This window comes from Astatotilapia calliptera, chromosome 15 (assembly GCF_964374335.1).
Source record: "Astatotilapia calliptera chromosome 15, fAstCal68.1, whole genome shotgun sequence".
NCBI lineage: Eukaryota > Metazoa > Chordata > Actinopteri > Cichliformes > Cichlidae > Astatotilapia > Astatotilapia calliptera.
The window spans coordinates 42,132,543-42,157,182 of record NC_137436.1 but is presented as its reverse complement, the minus strand read 5'-3'; the positions used below and the strand labels follow the sequence as shown (position 1 = coordinate 42,157,182).

Here is a 24,640-nt window from a genome sequence, read left to right as displayed (position 1 = left end):
CCGCTCATCATTATCCACTCATTTTTTCCCACGGGACATTAAATATGGACTTTTTTAAATGGACTCTGGTTTGTGTTTCAGCCCGTAAACACACAGGACTGATCACACCTGCGGTTCAGTTAAATATCTGAGTGATAATGTGTTTCTGAGGCTGTGTCCCAATCCAGCAACCGCACGCTTTGGAGTATGCATTTTGAGACCTATTATACACAGCGTCGCAACGACGGCTGTCCCAATCCGAAGTGTACTTCAAATGCATACTCCAAATGCGCTGTCGATTTCCCCAAATTTGAAGTGTGGGCCGGTGCACGCTTAGTGGTACCATATATCCCACAATTCATAGCGCGGCGGGGGGTGTGGATAATTTTGCCAAAAAATACGGCAGACGGCTGAAGCGGAGCGGCCGAAGAGTGAACTTTCAAAAGTAAGTACTGAATATTATGTCACTTATTTATGTCGGCAAAGTTATGTGACATTAGTGACGTTTGTACTAACTTGGTTTTAAAGCCTTTAAAATTTACGCCGTTCAATAGTCGACCTTAATCTTACAGAGAATGTGATGATTTTGTGGATAATTAAAGTCAGTCATATATCCACAAACACAACAAGCTGAAAGTCAGTGATGCTGCTCGGTTTGCAGTCCTGAACATCACGGCACAAGCAGGATCCACTGCACTGTTAATGTGAGCTATGTTATATTGCTGCCTCTGTTTGGTGGTGTCGAGCCAAACGCACTTTAACGTGTGTTTGAACGAGCTGACGGTTCACTCGTTAAGCTGAAAGAAAGATGCTTTAATCACAGCAGTCACACATGTGTCCACTGCACCATCTGGAACTCTTCTTGTTTACACTCGTAATAACACAAACACTAAATCCTGCTTCTCTGGTGTTGTTGTGTAGCAGTGTGTACACCTGAGACTGTCACCTGTCTGTCTGTCCTGCACTCTCTCTCTGTTTCTTTCTCTCTGATTGTGTAATAAAAGTATGAACATGTGTTTATAAGTTACACTTGTGTCTGAATCCTGCAGCTTATCACACATTTCATTTCCATGTGTGACGACTGCAAGTGTCCAGAGTGAGGACAGACTGAGGGACCCACTGCTGCACATCATCTGTGAGGCTTTGCAGCCCTGATGATCCACCAGGACAAACTCAGCAGTGTGTGAGGAAGAGGAGGAGGAAGAGCCAGCAGCAGCTGACAGATGGAGAGAATAGACAGACTGTTCCCTGTTTGTGAAGGACTGCTAGGAAAGTTTAACAAAACTGTCTGTGCTGAATCAGTCTTATTAGGTAATGTTCAAATAATGTGATCATCCCAGTGTTTTCAGTGTGGGAGAAAGTACTCAGGGCCTTCAGGTTACACACCATGAAAGGCAGAAACAAGTTTAATGTTCAGAAACCTAAAGTCTGTATCAGCAGCAGAATGGAGCTAAAATAAATGTTGGTTTCAGTTCTATGAAGCTTTGAGTATTTTGGATCAGTAGCTGCTGTGTTTGTTGCATCATGTTGCTGTAATTGTTTATATGCTTTATATATTCTGAGCTAAGTTGATCTATAGTGTTACATCATATTCTGTAAGGATGTTATGTGTTTGTAGACTTTCTGCCCAGTTTGACCCATTTAGCAGAAGTCAGCTTGGTTCCACTTGCCTCTTACCCGTGATTGCGTCGCTATGGGATAGACAGCATCCTGACCAACTGTGTCACAGTCTGGTATGAGAACTGCTCTGTTGCTGACCGCAAGGCACTGCAGCGGGTGGTGAAAACTGCCTAACGCATCACAGGGACTCCACTTCCTGCAATTGAGGATGCCCACAAGAAGAGATGTCTACGCCCAGCACGCATCATTCTCAGAGACTCCTCTCATCCTGCCAATAAACTCTTCCAGCTCCTCCCCTCCAAAAGGTGCTACAGGACCTTTCAGGCTAAAACCAGCAGGTTTAGGAGGAGCTTCTTCCCCACAGCTGTCACCCTACTGAAGTCAGTCCCCGCTGAACCTTTCCACCCACACCCCCCTATCCCTCCCAATGACCATGATCATGATAGTGTAGTCTCTGTTACAGTGCATACATGGTTCACTGTTATAGTCCGTTCAGAGTACTATATTCATAGCACTCTGTAGATCTGTTTACCACACACCGGTACAGCTGTATATATGTAGCACATATGTATACTTGCTCTCTGTATAGCAATATAAACATCTTGTGGAATATGAAATAGGACCCAAAATGCAGACTGCTTAAGTGGAGGATGAGCTTTATTTACAACCGGATAAGAACAACAAAAGGGGTGGCGAGAAACAGAACGGTAATAACTCTAAACTGGGAAAACTAAACTAAACACGAAACCAGAACACTAACGAGGGTACCTTGCAGGGAGAATGACCAGGAAGCTGGAGGAAATAAACACAGAATGGCGGCGAGGAAAATAACGCAGACGAACCAGCAACTACCATGACAGAAGACACAACTTAAATACACCCAGAGAACACAGGGAGATTACACGCAGGTGGGGAACACAGCTGGGAGTGATTATCGTGACGAGACTAGGGAGGCAAACTGAAAACACTCACATAAGACGCAGACCTTCACAATAAAACAGGAAACACATACACGCAATGACATAACACACCAACTTAACACAGACTGGGGGACACAGAACATAGGAACATGAACAGAAGAATACAAATACCCAAGGTAACCAAAACCACAGAATACTAATAGACTAAACATAAACACGGAGTCACAGACTCCGGACCATGACACATCTGTAGACTTAACTTATTTGTACATAATCTTTTCAGAACTATTCCGACCTTTTCTACACTTACCTGTATATAATCTACTCTTATTGCACTTCTAATCAAAAATAAAGTTTGCATCTAATCAGAAGTGCAAGAGCACTTACTGCTCTTGCACTTCAGAATCAGAATCAGAATCAGAATGGGTTTATTGCCAGATGTTGAGGTTTACAACATTAGGAATTTGCTGCGGTGCTTCAGTGCAAACAATAAGAATTAAAGTGCTATGTAGAAAGAAAGATATGTGCATGAGATATACATGAGATATATACATGAGAATAAGAATTAAGAGTGCTACGTAGAAGGATATATACATGAGTGCAGGTGGTGATCAGTGCCAGACATGAAATGATGCAGTGACACAGCGTAGGGTCATGTGTGAGTGGCGGGGACAGTCATGTGGTTATTGTTCATGTGTCCAACAGCAGAGGGGAAGAAACTGTTCTTGTGGCGAGAGGTTCTGGTGCGAATGGACCGGAGCCTCCTGCCTGAGGGGAGCAGGTCAAACAGACTTCTGATTAGATGCAAACTTTATTTCGTTACCCTGTATTTATACATGTGTAATGACAATAAAGTTGAATCTGAATCCTAATCTGTTCAACCTGTTTCTCTAACAGGAGGACACTCTTTAGACTAAATGATTAAACTCAGCACAGACTCACGGTGGAACCAGAATAAACTCTGAATCCAGGATAAAGAGGTTCAGTGAATGTGGTGTTGAAGGTGTGGAGGTGGATCAGAGTGTCAGAGGAGACTCTGTAGAAGGACAGAGTTCCAGCAGGACAGTCCACATAAACTGCTGCTCTGTTAGAGACGGAGGAGGAGGAGGAGGATGTGGAGGAGGAGATGGATGTTTTTATGTTATTGTGACAGACACAATAAGGACCATCATCAGAGCAGAATAAACTCCAGGAGTGGTCATTCTTTCCAAACACACAGTTATTATTGACTCCTTTCCTTCTGATTCTTCTGTAACTCACTGTTATACGAACCTCTCCTCTCCACTCGACCTCCCAGTAACAGCGACCAGTCAGACCATCACTACACAGCAGCTGTAGACGATAACCAAATCTGTCTGGATGTTCAGGATATGGCTGAACCTCCTTCACACGTGTCACCTTCCTGTTGTTGTCAGACAGTTGGAGGTTTTTGTGTACTGTGTTTGTGTCGATTGTGAGTTGACAGGAATCTGATGGAGAGAACAAACACAATCCAGCTGCAGTTATTGATCCATCATCTGTTCATTGATTGACACTTTGATGATGACTCCTGACATCAGAATGATGAAGATGGTTGAATGTGTGCTGCTTTGTTTTCATGAATCACATTAAAAACACACTTACACTTCCTCAGACCTGGTCTCAACCATCGGACTCCAGCAGGCTCCACCCTGAAAGGAGGAGGGGGGTCAGAGCAGCACAGTCAGCATGCACACATGGACATTACAGAGTGGCTCCACCATTCTGTAAGCATGTAAGTTGATCTTAAGAAGAACATTTCAAGTGGAGAGAATATTTTATGATCACCAGGATCCTTCCATCTGAGTCATTACTTTTAAAGAGGTGCTGCTATACGAGGGAATATTCCATAGATTATTTATTAGAAACATGTATTAGAAAAGAAATGTGTGATTTCCTTGCACAGCTTTGCCGTCCACCTGGGCCTTACACAGAGTTTCTGTCTGATTTCTCAGACTTTTTATCTCATTTAGTGCTCAGCTCAGATAAAATCATTATTGTGGGTGATTTTAACATCCATGTAGATGCTAAAAATGACAGCCTCAACATGGCATTTAATCTGTTATTAGACTCAATTGGTTTCTCTCAAAATGTAAAAGAACCCACCCACCACTTTAATCACACTCTAGATCTTGTTTTAACATATGGCATAGAAACTGAACATTTAACAGCGTTTCCTGAAAACCCTCTCCCGTCTGATCATTTCCTGATAACATTTACATTTACAATAATTGATTACACAGCGGTGGAGAGTAGACTTTATCAAAGTAGATGTCTTTCTGAAAGCGCTGTAACTAAGTTTAAGAATATAATCCACCCACTGTTATCATCTTCAATGCCCTGTACCAACACAGAGCAGAGCAGCTATCTGAACGCTACCCCAACAGAGGTCGATTATCTTGTTAATAATTTTACCTCGTCACTACGTACGACTCTGGATACTGTAGCTCCAGAGTGCCATTAGTGTGGTTACAGCTAGTGAGCTGCACTCTTTTTGACATACTTTGTACTTTATTGACTAACGCTTGAGTTTTGCTTGTTTCTTTAAACGGTAATAGCGGCTTGTCCATCTCTTTTAGTTAGTATTAATAGAAACTTTAATAAAACTCTTTAATTTAACCTTTTGCCTCCTTGACTCCTTTTTCTGACCCGGACACTTTTTGTTACTTCCCCCTCACCGCCTAGACCCCTCAGGAGAACGTAACAAGTGGGGAACTCTGGAAAACTAAGGTCTCTAATCAGAAGTACCTGACTCCGTGGTATAATTCTCAAACACGTAGCCTAAAGCAGATAACTCGTAAGCTGGAGAGGAAATGGCGTGTCACAAATTTAGAGGATCATCATTTAACCAAATCACAGATGTAACATTATCTACAGCTACTTTTAGTACCATTGATATTCATTTAGACTCTTTTTCTCCAATTGATCTTTCTGAGTTAACTTCAATAATTACTTCCTCCAAACCATCAACGTGTCTTTTAGACCCCATTCCTACAAAACTGCTCTAAGAAGTCCTGCCATTAATTAATTCTTCGATCTTAAATATGATCAACCTATCTCTAATAATCAGCTATGTACCACAGGCCTTCAAGCTGGCTGTAGTTAAACCTTTACTCAAAAAGCATCTCTAGACCCAGCAGTCTTAGCTAATTATAGGCCAATCTCCAACCTTCCTTTCATATCAAACATCCTTGAAAGAGTAGTTGTCAAACAGCTAACAGATCATCTGCAGAGGCTTATTTGAAGAGTTTCAGTCAGGTTTCAGAGCTCATCACAGCACAGAAACAGCTTTAGTGAAGGTTACAAATGATCTTCTTATGGCCTCTGACAGTGGACTCATCTCTGTGCTTGTCCTGCTAGACCTCAGTTCGATACTGTCGACCATAATATCCTATTAGAGCGATTAGAACATGCTGTAGGTATTACAGGTACTGTGCTGCAGTGGTTTGTATCATATCTATCTAATAGACTCCAGTTTGTGCATGTAAATGGAGAGTCCTCTTCACACACTGAGGTTAATTATGGAGTTCCACAGGGTTCAGCGCTAGGACCAATTCTGTTTACATTATACATGCTTCCCTTAGGCAGCATCATTAGAAGACATAGCATACATTTACACTGCTATGCAGATGACACCCAGCTCTATCTGTCCATGAAGCCAGATAACACACACCAATGAGTTAAACTGCAGGAATGTCTTAAAGACATAAAGACCTGGATGGCCGCTAACTTTCTGCTTGTTAATTCAGGTAAAACTGAGGTTATTGTACTCAGCCCTGAAATTCTTAGAAATATAGTCTCTAACCAGATGCGTACTCTGGATGGCATTACCTTGGCCTCCAGTAACACTGTGAGGAACCTTGGAGTCATTTTTGACCAGGACATGTCCTTCAACGCACATATTAAACAAATATGTAAGACTGCGTTCTTCCATTTGTGCAACATCTCTAAAATTACACTGCACTAGACCCTTATGCATTTTACCCTTTGTCACACTTTCTTGTGATTATTTAACCCCTGGAGGGTCCTAGAAAAATGCATACACTATTGGTCTTAGAGCCACAAATCGACCACGCCCAAAAAAGCACTATAAAAAATTTATATATTAATATTTTTTTCCACTTTAAATTAGCCAATCTTTTAGACCTACTTCTCCTTGAAATATTCATGTCAAGTTTTAATTACATTTCGCGGATTTTAACCCTTTATATCCCGGTTTCGTCACATGAGCGCACTGCTTTTTTTGCCCCAAAAAACAAAAAACTTGAATATTTTCCAAAAAAAACATTTGAGGTAATATTCAATTGTTATTATAATTAGGCCTTTGGATGGACTAAAGATTGGCACCAAGAGTCATTTCGATCGCCTTTTATTTTTTTTCCAGGAGCGCATTTCATAAAATGCACACTATCGACCACGCCCAAAAAGTGCAATAAAAATATTAAATATTAATTTTTTTTTTCACTTTAAATTGGTCAGTCTTTTAAAACTACTTCTCCCTGAAATATTCATATAAAGTTTTAATTATATTTTCGTTGTTTTAACCCTTTAAATTACAAAAAAACGAAAAAAAAAACTAAAAAACTAAATATTTTCCCAAAAAAACATTTGAAGTAATATTTGATTGTTATTATAATTAGGCCTTTAGATGGACTAAAGATTGGCACAAACAGTCATTTCGATCGCCTTTTTTTTTTTTTTCAGGACCAGAAAATAGTCTCCAGGCGGCAAATGCTCCTCCTCTAGCCCGGAATCGGTGCATGCTCCCGGGTTGACTCGCGACGATGACCGGGGCATGTTGCGTTGGACCCCTTTTTCCAACACACACATCCGGTACCACGTCACAACAAATGCGTCATTTCCTGTTGATTTAAAAAAAAAAATCCAACCTCAAACGGTCCTGGGGCCGAAAATTGTCCCGCACGATCAGCGGGCGAAACCGCGGCAGCACGCCGGAAAAGAGGCGTCATTTCCCGCAGGTCTCTTTAAGCAGCCCGCTGTTTTCCAGCCCCGGGTCAAATGTGGAGCAAGGGCGCCACCCGGTGGACAAATAAAAAAATTACAACTCCAAGGCCAGTACTGCAAGCGGAAGCGGAAGCATTACCGATCGAGATCGATTTGACCGTATTTTTTTTGCCGTGAAAAATAGCGTTTATAATGGGTTTCAATGGGGCACAAATCGACCCTAGGATCAATAGCGTAAGTTTATCGCTAGCTTAGCCCCTGAAGCTAATTTCCGGAAGTCATACTGAAATTTTAACAGTAAATGTGACCAAACTTTTTTTTTGCAGACTTTCGCTATATTCCATTCAACACTGTGCAAATGGCAGGTAATCAAAATTTGAAAATAGCCGAAAAATAGCCACAAATCGACCCAAGACCCTCCAGGGGTTAAGACTACCCATTCATGTTAACTGCTTTTTATAAAAGACATTTGGCTCCACTGATCCCTCCCCTTCAACTGGTTGTCCTTCCTGAACCTGGTTCTGCCAAAGGTTTCATCCTGTCTGTATCATTGTATGGTCTGTACCTCACAATACAAATATCCATACCTGAGAGTGTCCAGTCTCCATTGTGAATCCTTCAGACCAGCTGACAGCAGCTGTGTTCCAGAAATGCCTGGATGATTGTAGCTCAGGTCTAACACTCTCAAATGGGAGGGGTTGGAGTTGAGAGCTGAGACCAGAGAGGTACAGCCTTCTTCTGTTATCATACAACCAGGGACACTGCAGGAAGTGAATAAATAAATACATTCTAATGTATTTTATTTTATTTTACATTAGAGTTTTCCAGGTACTCCAGGTATAAAATATATGCATATGGAAGTAAATAAAGAATGGGTCCTAAGAACTCATTCTTTTTAGGGAAACATTAAATTGATGGCGAACAGATCAAAACACTGACAGAATCCATGGATGGCAGGCTTTTGAGTGTCCTTGCAAAGAAAGGTGGCTATATTGGTCACTGATTTGTTTTTGTTTTGTTTTTGAATGTCAGATATGTATATTTGTGAATGTGGAGATGTTATATTGGTTTCACTGGTAAAAATAAATAATTGAAATGGGTATATATTTGTTTTTTGTTAAGTTGCCTAATAATTATGCACAGTAATAGTCACCTGCACACACAGATATCCCCCTAAAATAGCTAAAACTAAAAACAAACTAAAAACTACTTCCAAAAACATTCAGCTTTGATATTAATGAGTTTTTTGGGTTCATTGAGAACATGGTTGTTGTTCAATAATAAAATTATTCCTCAAAAATACAACTTGCCTAATAATTCTGCACTCCCTGTATAGACACAGACAAACAGGCACACACAGATACGAACATCCATTCCCACCCCCATGCACACATATGCAAATACTCAGCACTCACCCAATGTGGAGACAGACATAAGTAGACACTGTACACACAATCACATTCCCCAGACGTACTCTATACTCCCGGTCTAGGTACCTGTGTGTTCTAAGGTAGCCCTGTCCCCCAGGGCATGAATGGCTCCCCTGCACCCTGGTGACACACCTGCACCCCAAGGCCCTGCATGTGTGGGTGATTGTGGTGGAGCGGGAAGAGGGAGGCAGCTGGGGATGGGGAGGGAAGGAAAGTAGGGGCAAGTGGCCCCTCCCTGGGGCATTCATGTCATTTGATGTTTGAGCTGATAAATAGTAGATCTGAAATTTCTAGATTATTGCTTATTCTACATCTAGCCAAGAGTAATCTAATAATGTATGTTTTAGCCATCCTGAGATAAATTGAAGTGTTGTGTAAATAGTGATGCGTAACTAGTGTTGAAAGTTAGGCAGATCTAATCCTTTTATTCTTGGTCTTTTGTAGTGTTTTTAAGCTGTATCGCCCCCCCCCCCCTTTTTTTGTGCCCTTTATCACCCTCTTCCCTGCTGTTTTTCTTTCCCTCCCACTCTTTTTTCTCCATTTCCTTTCCAATAGTCATGTCTGTTCCATATGTAACAACTGAAAAATAAAATAAAATACAAAAACAATAAAAACAAAGGTCAATCAAATGGACCAACATGGCAAGGCCGGGATGGTCCACTTGGTATAGTAAACCTGTTGGGTATCTTTCTTGACCTTCAGACAATAATTCTGATGGCAAAAGAACCAAACGGGACCCAAGCTTGAAGGATAGACAGTCCGCAGGGGTGAGAGGGTTTTTTTTTTATATATATTTGAGAAGGAGAATCCATCTGTCCATTGTCCACCACTTACCCAGGTTCGGTTCATGGGAGCAGCAGAGAAGTCCAGACTCTACCCATCTCTTCTAGCTCAGTAATAATAATAATTATTAATAATATAGTTATCTTGATTCATCATGTTTTGTTAACCTTTTGTATCAGCAAAAAAAGTCTTATTTTATATCACTTTTTTCTTACATCATCATATACAGTGGGGCAAAAAAGTATTTAGTCAGCCACCGATTGTGCAAGTTCCCCCACTTAAAATGATGACAGAGCTCAGTAATTTGCACCAGAGGTACACTTCAACTGTGAGAGACAGAATGTGAAAAAAAAAATCCATGAATTCACATGGTAGGATTTGTAAAGAATTTATTCGTAAATTAGGGTGGAAAATAAGTATTTGGTCACCTCAAACAAGGAAAATCTCTGGCTCTCACAGACCTGTAACGTCTTCTGTAAGAAGCTTTTCTGTCCCCCACTCGTTACCTGTATGAATGGCACCTGTTTGAACTCATCATCTGTATAAAAGACACCTGTCCACAGCCTCAAACAGTCAGACTCCAAACTCCGCCATGGCCAAGACCAAAGAGCTTTCGAAGGACACCAGGAAAAGTATTGTAGACCTGCACCAGACTGGGAAGAGTGAATCTACAATAGGCAAGCAGCTTGGTGTGAAAAAATCAACTGTGGGAGCAATCATCAGAAAATGGAAGACATACAAGACCACTGATAATCTCCCTCGATCTGGGGCTCCACGCAAGATCTCATCCCGTGGGGTCAAAATGATCATGAGAACGGTGAGCAAAGATCCCAGAACCACACGGGGGGACCTGGTGAATGACCTGCAGAGAGCTGGGACCAAAGTAACAAAGGTCACCATCAGTAACACACTACAACGGCAGGGAATCAAGTGCCAGACGTGTTCCGCTGCTGAAGCCAGTGCATGTCCAGGCCCGTCTGAAGTTTGCCAGAGAGCACATGGATGATACAGCAGAGGATTGGGAGAATGTCATGTGGTCAGATGAAACCAAAGTAGAACTTTTTGGTATAAACTCAACTCGTCGTGTTTGGAGGAAGAAGAATACTGAGTTGCATCCCAAGAACACCATACCTACTGTGAAGCATGGGGGTGGAAACATCATGCTATGGGGCTGTTTTTCTGCCAAGGGGACAGGACGACTGATCCGTGTTAAGGACAGAATGAATGGGGCCATGTATCGTGAGATTTTGAGCCAAAACCTCCTTCCATCAGTGAGAACTTTGAAGATGAAACGAGGCTGGGTCTTCCAACATGACAATGATCCAAAACACACCGCCACACGGCAACAAAGGAGTGGCTCCGTAAGAAGCATTTGAAAGTCCTGGAGTGGCCTAGCCAGTCTCCAGACCTCAACCCCATAGAAAATCTGTGGCGGGAGTTGAAAGTCCATGTTGCTCGGCGACAGCCCCAAAACATCACTGCTCTCGAGAAGATCTGCATGGAGGAATGGGCCAAAATACCAGCTACTGTGTGTGCAAACCTGGTAAAGACCTATAGTAAATGTTTGACCTCTGTTATTGCCAACAAAGGTTATGTTACAAAGTATTGAGTTGTATTTTTGTTATTGACCAAATACTTATTTTCCACCCTGATTTACGAATAAATTCTTTACAAATCCTACCATGTGGATTCATGGATTTTTTTTTCACATTCTGTCTCTCACAGTTGAAGTGTACCTCTGGTGCAAATTACTGACCTCTGTCATCATTTTAAGTGGGGGAACTTGCACAATCGGTGGCTGACTAAATACTTTTTTGCCCCACTGTATGTCCTCAGATCTTTATTGTGAGAATTGATCATTTATATCAAATCAAAGACCATTTGTCACATTTTAAAGGTACATGTAAAAGCTGTCAGCTTATATAATTCTGAATCATCAGTCAAAAAATCCTAACCTGAGAATTTCCAACATACACTGTGGAGTCTGCAGTCCAGCAGAAAGAAGCTTCATGCCTGAATCCTGCAGGTCATTGTTGCTCAGGTCCAGCTCTCTCAGACTACAGGAGTGGGAGCTGAGAACCATGGACAGAGCTTCACAGCTTCTCTCAGAGAGGTTACACCTGTTCAGGCTAAAGAAACAATGACATTTTTCATCAAACAAAAATAATTTTAATGTTGAATCTAGATTTCAAGATGAATATCTCAGTTTGCACCACAGTTCAGATTTTAATTAATTAATTTAAAAAAAAATAATTAACTGAGATTTTGCCCTGGGACAAATAAAACACTTTAAGTTAAATTTCCTAACAGAAAACTAAATTAGACCTCTATTAAGTCTAAAGGGAAACCAGTGAATAGCTACTAGATTTACTTATACTAGTACAGAGTGACACCAATGACTGTAGAAAACATGGACGACGCTACAGCACCTCCTCACATTAAGCCAAAATATCGCGCTTGCCGAGGCTGCCATCTTGCATTTTTGGAGCCAGAGTCTGCGCGGTAGTGACTTCAGGTGGAGCGACTGTGTAACGCTCCCGCCCACACACCCCCTGGGCGTGACCGCAAACACGCCCAGTTTATTTGCTGATGGGTTTACCGCGACTGACGACTCGTTCAATTGAGGTAACTACAACCATGTCACTATTATGAAAAAGACACACAGCTTATCATCTTATAGTTCTAAAAGATCTAAAATCACTCTGTTGTTAAGTTGTTTGCTAAATTAGCCCCTAGCACACGCAATGTGTTGGGGGCTTGTTGCTAGTGATGCTACACACCTATTACTCTAATAGTCTGTATTATTGAATGATTCAGCACCAGAGATGGGCAGTAACGCATTATAAGTAACCCGTTACAAGTAACGATTACTGTTACTTTCGCCTAAGCACGCTGCGTTACTGTGTTACTAAAACTGTTATTTTTTTGTGAGAGTGTCTCATGACAATGACGTAAGCGAGTGCAACGTTCGTGGCAACAGCTGCGTGCAGATCACAAATGGATAATATATCGAGTGCGGGAGAGTGTATGACCGTGCAGCATTTAAAGCGTGAAGGTGCTGACCTTACTTTGAGTTTGATTCTGTAAAAAGTAAAAAAAACATTAGCGTCTGCTGCTCACTGTGTGGGAAGAAAACTTCTTTTTACAGCAAAAAAACCCCTAAAGGTCCGAGCAAGCACCAAATACGCTGCCACAGGAATGTGAAATTCACAGAGAAACTGCCATATCCTTCCACTGACCACTGCAGCACACCTGCACCAGGGTAAACCTCCGCCTGCCCCACTCCTGCTATACAGGTGAAAATAGAGCAACAGGACCGCTGAGTCTTTGATTTTATTAATTTTCTGCTGTGTTTTACGTGCATCGATTTGAAAGAGTGAGTGTAAACACAAAAAACGATTTTATTTTATATGGTGGAATGTGCAGAAAATAGGTTTAAATGTTAAACAAATTTTTTCCAGTCAGAGAATGTTGCATATAATTTAATGTTTGCTTGATGCATAAAGTTAAAAGATTAAAACTAATATTGTTTATTGTCATTTATGCTTAGAAATATTTACTCATATATGCTTAGAAGTATATAATCATTTGTAGATTGAAAGAATGTCTCATCCTAGGAGTTCTGTAACATATCTGTGTAGCATGAAGAGGGGGGTGCGTTCACTCCTCTACAGAGTGTTCTGGCATAGATCACACACCTCCTTGGAGAGGTCGTATCTTCTCTTGCTGATATATGGTATAGCAAACACACGTATATCTGTTTGAGTGTAAGAGCCTTTTGTTTAGATGGACCCGCTAGACTCCTGGCACCAGCTTTGGGGAGTCTTCACAGGGTCACATCTTGACCCCACACACAAACTTACACAACGCACAGGCAAGGTACTCTTGGTGTGTATGTAGACCTCTTATGTTAATGAAACTATGTATATTCATGTGAGCTCAATAAAAGAACAATGTTATGGGGGAGCGGACGAGAGCTACTGGGGTCAAGCGAAGGAACGGCGCTTGTCGTGGTTCTCTCCCTCATACATGAGTAACACAAAGAATTTTGCCTACTTGTGTCTTGCTTTTTCTGTGTAGTTAATTGTCCTTAACGTTCCAGCGAATAGGTTTATGCTTCAAACCTATCAAGTAGTTTTAAAAAGACTTTTTCATTTGATTACATTTTATATGATGGATTATGCAGAAAAATTAGAATTGGGCTGAAAGATCTATTGCTTTATTACCTATTTAGGGGATAAATCATGTTTTAAAAAGTAACTAAGTAACTAATTACTTTTGAAAATAAGTAATCAGTAAAGTAACGGGATTACTTTTTTGGGGAAGTAATCAGTAATTAGTTATTGATTACCTTTTTCAAGTAACTTGACCAACACTGTTCAGCACTCCTTAGGTTTTGTTATCCATTTTTAGACAGCGATGAGATCAGCTGCACACTCCACGCCCAGAGTTACTGTTAATATAAAAAAATGTAACGTTGTCCTTTAAGATTTTAACATTTAAGATTGAGTGTAATAGATCTAAAACTGTTTAAATGTTCAGAGCCCTCTGAACCCTTCCTGGTAACATGGAAACATGGAAACTTTAAAAACAGCAGCAGAACGTTTCAGTAGTTTAGTCTAATTTGTTTTTTTCATTTAATAATAGAGTCCATATTATATCAACAGCTACATTCACCCTGGGGAGAAACTAGTGAGGGATACCATGAAGACTAAGCTGGGTTTCCTGGGTCCAGAGGTTTGGAGAAACTTCTTCCCTTTCTTTCATCACAGCTGTCCTGTTCCAGAAGTTCTGTTGACCCACTGAGAGAGGCATCATTTAAGAAACACCAGGAAGACTGAAGCTCATCGCATTGATCAAGCAGGACTCATGATCTTCACCAGCAGCTCCCTCACAGGGAAATCTTCCGCACTCCTCCCAGGAGATGGATAAACCCAGCATTTCATGAACACTGTGATGGAGACCTTTGCTTTGTGTAATGTTATAAATACTCGGATACTCCCCAGAGGCTCCGGACTTTTACATAGAGATATTATACTCAGTCCTGTAGAAAGTTATATATTTAAAAATATATGATCCTCTCTAGTTACTCTGGTATAAATAACTTTGAATTACTTTATGGTAAATAACACACTATTGGCAAAAAACTGTGAAAGAATTCCAGATCACAAGGTTGTAGTTTGAATACAAGTGACAACCTTTGACCTTCATCAGGTTTTATTTAATTGTGTCAGAAAAATGTGCTCTTCATGCAGCTGAGTACATCAAGTGTTTAAAACGGAAGCTGTGCAGGTTTGAGATCAGCAGCTTTGTAAAACACCAAACTGAGGTCCTGTTAATGCTGATATATAGTGACACAGTTACATGGGTGATTAATCCTTTTCTTTTTTTATCTTTAACTTTATCAATAAAGCTGCAGCTTTCGCTACAGCACATGTGGTACTTTAACCTTTGCACTGTTTTCATCAGTTCATTTTGCAGTTAACATGTGAACATGTTGGATGATCTGGTGCTGAGGTCTGAATCTGAGGGCAGCTCCTGTAATCACAAAGACAACAGAACCATCACAAACTGAATTATAAAGTTTATCTCTCAAATCTGAAATAAAGCTGATCCTTCTGTCCTCACACACTCAGGATCTGAAGCTCTTCTCTTACATTTTCAGTTCTACAGTTTAATCCATAAATACTGATTAATGAGGAGTGACTGAAGTACAAGCTTTTTTTTTAAATTTGGTATTTATTGTCTTTACAGATGTGGCAAGAGACTGAAAACTGTTGTTTGCACATATTTAATAATCAGCTCTGCACAGGAGCTGAAGCAGAGTGCAGCCTGTCACTTTTACAGTATAATACTTGTAATAAAAGTACAGTAACGGTAATTAATGACTGAGCAGCCCGGGGCGTTTCTCTTGATTTTTTTTATCCAGGATAAATTCATTCACCTGCAAGGATTAGATAAACGAATTTTACAAAACAAGTTTCCCCGACATCCGAGTGCTCATGTTAGCTAGCTAGGTCTCAGGACCGAGCTAAGGATGGTAATTATGGATTAGCTTACAAACACGTTTAACTTACCAAAAAGGTGCAGTGGGGCCTCGAGTCCTTCTGTCGGGTAGTCCAGTTTACCGAAGAACACCTCAGGCTGTCAGGTTAAAACAGTCGTTCGTGTTTTTGTAACAAAAACTCTGGCCCTTCTCTCAGAGCCTACACTCTATCTGCTATTCCTGAACAGAGATACGCAAGTTTCTCCGTGACTGCAGCTGCCAGTCAAAACTGTTATGATGAAGTTACACGCCAATTTAACATCACCGCGATAGAATCAAACTTATGGGAAAGGAGACCCCTTGGACACAAATCAGCGTGATAAGAGCTATTGATAACAAAAGAAAGAATCTTTGGAAAAAATGTATCTGAAAAAATGTATCTGATGAGAATTAATTTACTTTTGTCTGTCCCCAATCCCATCCGCTAACATGGAGTAGGCGGAGTTTATGACCTTTACTGCAGCCCTGCAGCCATACACCAAGGGGCAATAGAGACATTTTAGCTTCATTTTGGGGGAGCTGTCGCATCGTCCATGTTTTCTACAGTCACAGGCATTCAGTTCTGCTGGTCACTTTCATAATTCTAATATCTATAGAGTTATCTAGGACAGGGGCAACTGAGTCCAGCCCCTCTCCAGGAGACTGGTTCCAGAGCCCAAGCCATGCGTTGAGATGAGCCCAACTATATCTAGCCGGTACCTCTCAACCCCATGCCTAACTCAGGCTCCTTCCCCACCAGAGAGGTGATATTCCATGTTCCAATTGCCAGCTTTGGTAACTGATGATTGATCCACCAGGGCCTCTGCTCCAGCCCGCCACCCGGCACACAATGCACCCAACCCCTACGGCACCTGCGGGTGGTGGGCAGCAGGTTCCTTGCACAGCCCAAAAAAGGTCCCTTTTTTGAGCTGTGCAGGGCCAGGCCCCATGGACTAAGGCCCGCCCACCTGATGCTTGGCAGGGTGAACTGTTCTCTTGGTGTTCTACTCATAGGGGTCTTCTGAATCGCTCTTTGTTCCTCACCTACCTACAACCAATTTGCCATGGGAGACCCTACCAGGGGCAGAAGCCCCCGGACAAAATAGCCCCTGGGATCCCTGGGACACACAAACTCCTCCACCACCATAAGGTAGTGATTCGCAGAGGGGATCTACGTCCCTACCCTCACCTGTGGTCACGAGCTGTGGGTAGTGACTGAAAGAATGAGAGTGCAGATAGAAGCGGCAGAAATGAACTTCCTCTGAAGGGTGGCTGACCTTACCGTTAGAGATAGCGTGAGAGGTTCAGCCAACCGGGGGGGGCTCAGAGTAGAGCCACTGCTCCTCCACATGGAAAGTAGCCAGTTGTGGTGGTTCGTGTATCTGACAAAGATATCTCCCGATAAGTTGTTGGGCAACCCAGGACACATTGGGTAACGCCGTGGTGTTCCCCCGGACAAGCTGGAAGAGGTGGCTGGGGAGAGGGAGGAATGGTTTTTTTTGCTTAGGGTGCTGCCCCCGTGATCTATTAAAGAGATGAATTTGATGCCAAATCAGGTGGAAAACTTCTGTAGTCAGGAAATATTTAGGTTAATTTGATTGGTTATACTATAGGATTTGTAGTTATAGTAGTTGGCCAGTAGGAATGTTTGGCCCTGCTCTGCAGCAGCTTCTGACTAAAGCTTCTTACCCACTCCGCGGGTGGAAGCGGCTGGTGCCCGGCAGATGCCTACACAAGTGCCTGTTCCCCGGAAGAGGGCTGCTGAGGTCGGAGCACGTGAGGGACCTGCTCAGCAGGTTCCAAAGGTCAGAGCACACAAGAGCCCTTCCCAGCCGGGATGGGGTGCGCGAGGACCCTGCCAAGCCTGAGGTTGGCGTGCTGTCTAGACCAGGCTTCCTTCCACCTGGGGCTCTGTGTGGTCTTGCGTAACGGCTGCCTGCCAAGCCGCCTGGGAGCCTCGGATCATGCCGTGACTGCTGTGCCACCTCCACTTGCCACACAGGCATCCTCTGGTCCACACGGTGGCCACCAGATCAGCTTCATCATCGCTGTGGGACAAATGGCAGACCGAGCGGCATCCGCAATCACGCCTTGCTGGCTTAAAACGGATTGAACTGGGTCCATACTGTTGTTATTGGTGTGTGTTTGTGTAACCACGGTAACTTCTGACCCCACTTCTGCCAGTCCCTTTATTGTGGCGGGAATGAACCCTGTATAAGTTCCGGGTCAATCAGCTGCATGTCCCTGCTCCTCTGGCTGCTGTTGTCCCTGTGGTTGGCGTACTTGTCAGATATCGACAAATTTTACACTACAGACCAGTTGACAGCGTGCAATAACCCGGCCAATTCATTCACCTTTACACTACCTCACAATCGACTCAACGGTCAGGTTTCTTTTTTCTCCCGCGATCAGCCCTGATCAGCGCGAGATGGCGAGCCACCCGACCACCGCTACGTTGCGGTAGGAATTATGAACCTATGGACTGAATCAAACTGTTGACACATGACCTATCACAGGTCCATGGAACTAAAATAAATCACATACTGGACTACACCTCATCCCACCTCCTTTTGGAACCCAATAAGCTGTCTTGTATTGTCAACATTATTTTGTTTGTGATATATATGCATTTTTTTTTTGTACATCTGTCTATATATTCCTCATAACAAACATAATACATATATTTTGAGCTCGACTTTGATTTCCTGTGTTTTATTCACACCCTCAGGCTCCATAGTCGAAACTTATTCTGATAGCTCATTGTCTATGAGGCTGCAGTCAGGCGCCCTGGTCCTTTAACCGTGTTACATTTGGCTGGGGGCTGGAAAGCTGCAGCCGTGAAAGTATAAGGTACAACAACTGGTAATAAAGGTGTGAAGAATGTGATCAAGCTCATCATTCGTATCCCACAATACCTCAAATAAATTATAAGCTAAAACATGTTATCAGCAGCAGCTATGGACCATCAATTTAAAACAAAACTCAATGACTGTATTTTAAAAATAAAATGAGAAGTATGTCCTTGCTTACAGAGCTTTGTTGGAGGCTTTGACCACTGGCAGCAACCTCAGAAGAGCCTCCTCTGAAGCAGAGTATTTCTTCAGGTCAAACACATCCAGATCTTTTTCTGATGATAGTAAGATGAAGACCAGAGCTGACCACTGAGTAGGAGACAGTTTATCTGTGGAGAGACTTCCTGATCTCAGGGACTGTTGGATCTCCTCCACTAGAGAACGATCATTCAGTTCATTCAGACAGTGGATCAGATTGATACTTTTCTCTGCAGACAGATTCTCACTGAGCTTCTCCTTGATGTACTGGACTGTTTCCTGATTGGTCTGTGAGCTACTTCCTGTCTGCGTCAGCAGACCTCGTAAGACAGTCTGACTGGTCTGCAGTGAAAGACCCAGGAGGAAGCGGAGGAACAAGTCCAGGTGTCCATTTGGACTCTGTAAGGCCTTGTTCGCACCAGTCTGGTGGAGAGATTGAAGTTTTGGTGTGTTAAATAATTTAAACCACCAGGAGGTTGTTTCTTCCAGCAGATTGAGTCCAGAGTTGATGAAGGTCAGATGGACATGAAGAGCAGCCAGAAACTCCTGAACACTCAGATGGATGAAGCAGAACACCTTGTCCTGGTACAGTCCTCTCTCCTCTTTAAATATCTGTGTGAACACTCCTGAGTACACTGAGGCTGCTCTGATATTGATGCCACACTCTGTCAGGTCTGATTCATAGAAGATCAGGTTTCCTTTCTGCAGCTGATCAAAAGCCAGTTTTCCCAGAGACTCAATCATCTTTCTGCTCTCTGGACTCCAGTGTGGGTCTGTCTCAGCTCCTCCATCATACTTGACCCTCTTCACTTTGGCCTGAACCACCAGGAAGTGGATGTACATCTCAGTCAGGGTCTTGGGCAGCTGTCCTCCCTCTCTGGTTTCCAGCACATCCTCCAGAACTGTAGCAGTGATCCAGCAGAAGACTGGGATGTGACACATGATGTGGAGGCTTCGTGATGTCTTGATGTGGGAGATGATCCTGCTGGCCTGCTCCTCATCTCTGAATCTCTTCCTGAAGTACTCTTCCTTCTGTGGGTCAGTGAACCCTTTGACCTCTGTCACCATGCCAACACAGACAGGAGGGATCTGATTGGCTGCTGCAGGTCGTGTGGTTATCCAGAGGCGAGCAGAGGGAAGCAGTTTCCCCCTGATGAGGTTTATCAGCAGCACATCCACTGAGGTGGACTTTCTAGGGTCAGTTAGGATTGTAGTTTTGTGGAAGTCCAGAGGAAGTCGACACTCATCCAGACCATCAAAGATGAACACAACCTGGAAGTCTTCAAAGCTGCAGATTCCTGCTTCTTTGGTTTCAGTAAAGAAGTGATGAACAAGTTGCACCAAGCTGAACTTTTCCTCTTTCAGCACATTCAGCTCTCTGAAAGTGAATGGAAATATGAACTGGATGTCCTGGTTGGCTTTGTCTTCAGCCCAGTCCAGGCTGTATTTCTGTGTTAAGACTGTTTTCCCAATGCCAGCCACTCCCTTTGTCAGCACAGTTCTGATTGGTTCATCTCTTCCAGGTGAGGCTTTAAAGATGTCTTCTTGTCTGATGGTTGTTTCTGGTCTGTCTGGTTTCCTGGATGCTGTTTCAATCTGTCTGACCTCATGTTCATCATTGACCTCTGCAGTCCCTCCCTCTGTGATGTAGAGCTCTGTGTAGATCTGATTCAGAAGGGTTGGGTTTCCTGCTTTAGCGATCCCCTCAAACACACACTGGAACTTCTTCTTTAGTTTTGATTTGAAGTTAATCTGACACTTCTGAAGAGCCTCTAAATGAATAAAAGAAGAGAGGTTTAATGTTTTAATATTTCTGTCAATGGCCAGAAACATTAAAAGCATTACTACCTGGCCCGAAGGTCCCGAAGCTTCAGTAGTTGCAAATACATTACAAATTTGTTTAATATGTGCGTTGAAGGACATATCTTGGTCAAAAATGACTCCAAGGTTCCTCACAGCGTTACTGGAGGCCAAGGTAATGCCATCCAGAGTACGCATCTGGTTAGATACCATATTTCTAAGATTTTCAGGGCCGAGTACAATAACCTCAGTTTGATCTGAATTAAGAAGCAGAAAGTTAGCGGCCATCCAGGTCTTTATGTCTTTAAGACATTCCTGCAGTTTAACTCATTGGTGTGTGTTATCTGGCTTCATGGACAGATAGAGCTGGGTGTCATCTGCATAGCAGTGTAAATGTATGCTATGTCTTCTAATGATACTGCCTAAGGGAAGCATGTATAATGTAAACAGAATTGGTCCTAGCACTGAACCCTGTGGAACTCCATAATTAACCTCAGTGTGTGAAGAGGACTCTCCATTTACATGCACAAACTGGAGTCTATTAAATAGATATGATACAAACCACTGCAGCATGCTCTTATCCCTCTAATAGAAGATTATTGATTGATTATTGAGAAGATGCCATCAACCTCACCGTGCTTAGCTGATGGACCGGAGCATAAACCCAGCTGAGAGGAGAGAGTTGGATCTCTGGTCTGAAGATGTCTGATCATTATGCCGCTGGCTTTGTCTCCTTTCTTCTTCACTGCGTCAATGATACAGCGTGCCTTATCTGCTGTAACCCGGTTCTTCTCCATAATGCTCTCTTTCTCCAAATCATTAAACACACCTTCTGCAACCAGGGCCTCGAGGAGCTGTATGAGGATTTCTTTTGACACCCTCGACACAAACTCTGTCCGCATTTTCCCAAGCTTCTCCTCTACAGGAAGGAGACATAAACATGCATCACACTCAGAAATCTGCACACATTGAATATGAGCCACTGATCACTCACTCTTCAATATGAGTGAACTCTGGTAACATTTCTTAACTCCCCACATGTCCTAAATTTGTTTCCCTGTGATTTATTTACTGCTTCCTGACCAGTTGCTCAAAACTTCGTAGCAACTTTAGAGTCAAGCATTTTCTGGTTAAAGTGAACAACTGTGAGGGGCCGAATAAGAAAAGACTGATTATTTTTAGACCTTAGACCTTTTATCATCATTGTGCGGTTTCTTGCACAGGGAAGTCAAAGGAGCTTGCAAAGAAAAGCGTCTGGACTTCTTTAAGTTGCTTGAAGACGTTTCACCTCTCATCCGAGAAGCTTCTTCAGTTCTAAGGTCAAATGGTGGAGAGTCCCAGATATAAACCTAGTGGGAGTTTCCCCCCACAGAGGGACAAAAGGACCCCCTGATGATCCTCTAATCGCCTGAGCCAAGGTGTGAAACTGGGTGTGGGTCCCAATCAGCCAGGGTTTCGGGTGTGTTCATTGTGAAACCTGGCCCCACCTTATCATGCGAATTCCTGAGGTCAGCTGGCCCAGGATGTGAGTGGGCGTTAAGGCGTCTGGGAAGGATCTCAAAACTGGATTATAGATGGCAGAGAGTTGGTGTCGTAAACCCCGCCTCTGTTCAAAGATGGTCGCTCACAGTGGACATAGATGGCTTCTTTCACTCCTCTTTCAAACCATCTGTCCTCTCTGTCCAAAATGTGAACATTGGCATACTCGAAAGAGTGTCCTTTATCCTTAAGATGCAGATGGACTGCTGAGTCTTGTCCTGTGGAGGTGGCTCTTCTGTGTTCTTCTGTTCTTCTTCTGTGCCACCATCTTTGACCGTAGAACTGAAGAAGCTTCTCGGATGAGAGGTGAAAGGTCTTCAAGCAACTTAAAGAAGTCCAGATGCTTTTCTTTGCAAGCTCCTTTGACTACGATGACCTGGATGACTGAGAACCTTCACAGACATCTTGCACAGGGAAATTAGGTAGCTGGAACACAAAGCGCTTTTCTAGTCCCTAAGGACCCCAAAGCGCTTCACACTACATTCAGTCATTCACCCATTCACACACTGGTGATGGCAGCTACATTGTAGCCACAGCTGCCCTGGGGCGCACTGACAGAGGCGAGGCTGCCGGACACTGGCGCCACCGGGCCCTCTGACCACCACCAGTAGGCAAACATGGGGTTAGTATCTTGCCCAAGGATATTTGGCATCTATACATATATGTGAGTAAACTATATACATGGTGTATGTGTAGAAACATTGAAACAGAAACTTTGTGGGGCTGTATACAAGGGCAGTTATATAATATAATAAATAAATAAGGGTGGAGGGGCTATGGTCATTTAGGGTGGGGATGGTAATTCCACTGAGACCAAAATATTGTATATGGGATGGCAGCAAAATAGTTGATCAATAGCAAAATATAGAAGAAAAACACACAGTTTAAATTCTGACAACGTCTCAAGAGTAAAGAGCTTTCTGTGAAAGGCTGGATTTTAGGTTGTAGTTATATTAATGGAGCAGATTCAAACTCACAATGAGCAGCTACCTGAACGCTACTCCAACAGAGATCAGTTATCTTGTTAATAATTTTGCCTCCTCACTATGTACAACTCTGGATACTGTAGCTCCTGTGAAAACGAAGGCCTCTAATCAGAAGTACCTGACTCCGTGGTATAATTCTCAAACACGTAGCCTAAAGCAGATGACTTGTAAGCTGGAGAGGAAACGGCATGTCACAAATTTAGAGGATCATCATTTAGCCTGGAGAAATAGTTTGCTGCTTTATAAGAAAGCCCTCCGCAAAGCCAGAACATCTTACTATTCATCACTGATTGAAGAAAATAAGAACAACCCCAGGTTTCTCTTCAGCTCTGTAGCCAGGCTGACAAACAGTCAGAGCTCTTTTGAGCCAACCATCCCTTTAACGTTAACTAGTAATGACTTCATGAACTTCTTCACAAATAAAATTTTAACCTTTAGAGAAAAATTCAAAATCATCTCACAGATGTAACATTATCTACACATACTTTCAGTACCATTGATATTCATTTATGTCATGATTCGGCTGTGTGGCAGGCAGGAAGTGGACCCAAAAGCAAGCTCACAGAGGCAGGAATGAACTCAAAACACAGCTTTTATTGCTGGAGGGAAACGGCGAAACAAACTGATAAGAAACTACACTGGGAAGCAACACACTAGCACACAGAGAAACACACGGCCATGAATGAGGGAGAATGCGACACCGAACAGAGGGAGACGCAGACATAAATAAACAGAGGTTTAACGAGAGAAGTGGGAGCACACGGGGAACACAGCAGACACAGATAATCGTAACGAGACAGGGCAGGAGTGAACACAACATGACGCATACTGACGAGAGACTGTCAAAGTAAAACAGGAAGTACACAGAGGTTCAGACAGGAGGAGAGAGAGAGAGAGCACAGACATAACGGGCTGGGTAAAACATTGAATGAAACACAAGGAGGGGAGACGAGGGCTCACAGATACATAGGGCACACAGGGGGTAAAAGGCACAAGGGGAAATCAAATAAGGAACAACTGAACAGAGCAACCCAGGAACCATGGCCTAAATGAAGAACAAAATACAAGAATACATGAAAACTAAGAATGCTGGGCCAACATGGCCTAGGATCATGACATTTAGATGCTTTTTCTCCAATTGATCTTTCTGAGTTAACTTCAGTAATTACTTCCTCCAAACCATCAACGTGTCTTTTAGTGTCATGGCAAAAGGGATGAGCCGTGTGAGAAAAATAAAGGAGGATCCATGTTTAGAAGGGTTAAAGAAATCTGAGCTGGCAGCAAATACTTCATGAACGTGCACACTGTCCGTTGTTCAGCTGCCGTTTGTCTCTGAACTGAAGCTTCGGACATGCACACCTACAGTGGGGAAAAAAAGTATTTAGTCAGCCACCGATTGTGCAAGTTCCCCCACTTAAAATGATGACAGAGCTCAGTAATTTGCACCAGAGGTACACTTCAACTGTGAGAGACAGAATGTGAAAAAAAAATCCATGAATCCACATGGTAGGATTTGTAAAGAATT

At 42.7% G+C, this 24,640-nt stretch overlaps 1 protein-coding gene across 2 annotated transcripts in view; it reads right to left on the bottom strand.

The window, feature by feature from the left end:
- Positions 1 to 2,238: 2,238 nt before the first annotated feature.
- LOC113006978 (protein NLRC3-like) overlaps positions 2,239 to 24,640 on the bottom strand; it is a 48,255-nt gene continuing 25,853 nt past the window's right edge. The window contains exons 3-9 of one of the 2 annotated variants that reach the window (XM_080289368.1): positions 21,225 to 21,509; positions 18,771 to 20,562; positions 11,671 to 11,844; positions 8,090 to 8,263; positions 4,143 to 4,189; positions 3,792 to 3,988; positions 2,239 to 3,603 (exon numbers count right to left, since the gene is read on the bottom strand). In XM_080289368.1, coding sequence (XP_080145494.1) covers positions 3,544 to 3,603; positions 3,792 to 3,988; positions 4,143 to 4,189; positions 8,090 to 8,263; positions 11,671 to 11,844; positions 18,771 to 20,562; positions 21,225 to 21,509 — 2,729 coding nt within the window. In that variant the 3' untranslated portion in view covers positions 2,239 to 3,543. Of the gene's footprint in view, positions 3,989 to 4,142; positions 4,190 to 8,089; positions 8,264 to 11,670; positions 11,845 to 18,770; positions 20,563 to 21,224; positions 21,510 to 24,640 lie in introns of both variants that reach the window. The other variant, XM_080289367.1, reaches the window with a different exon arrangement.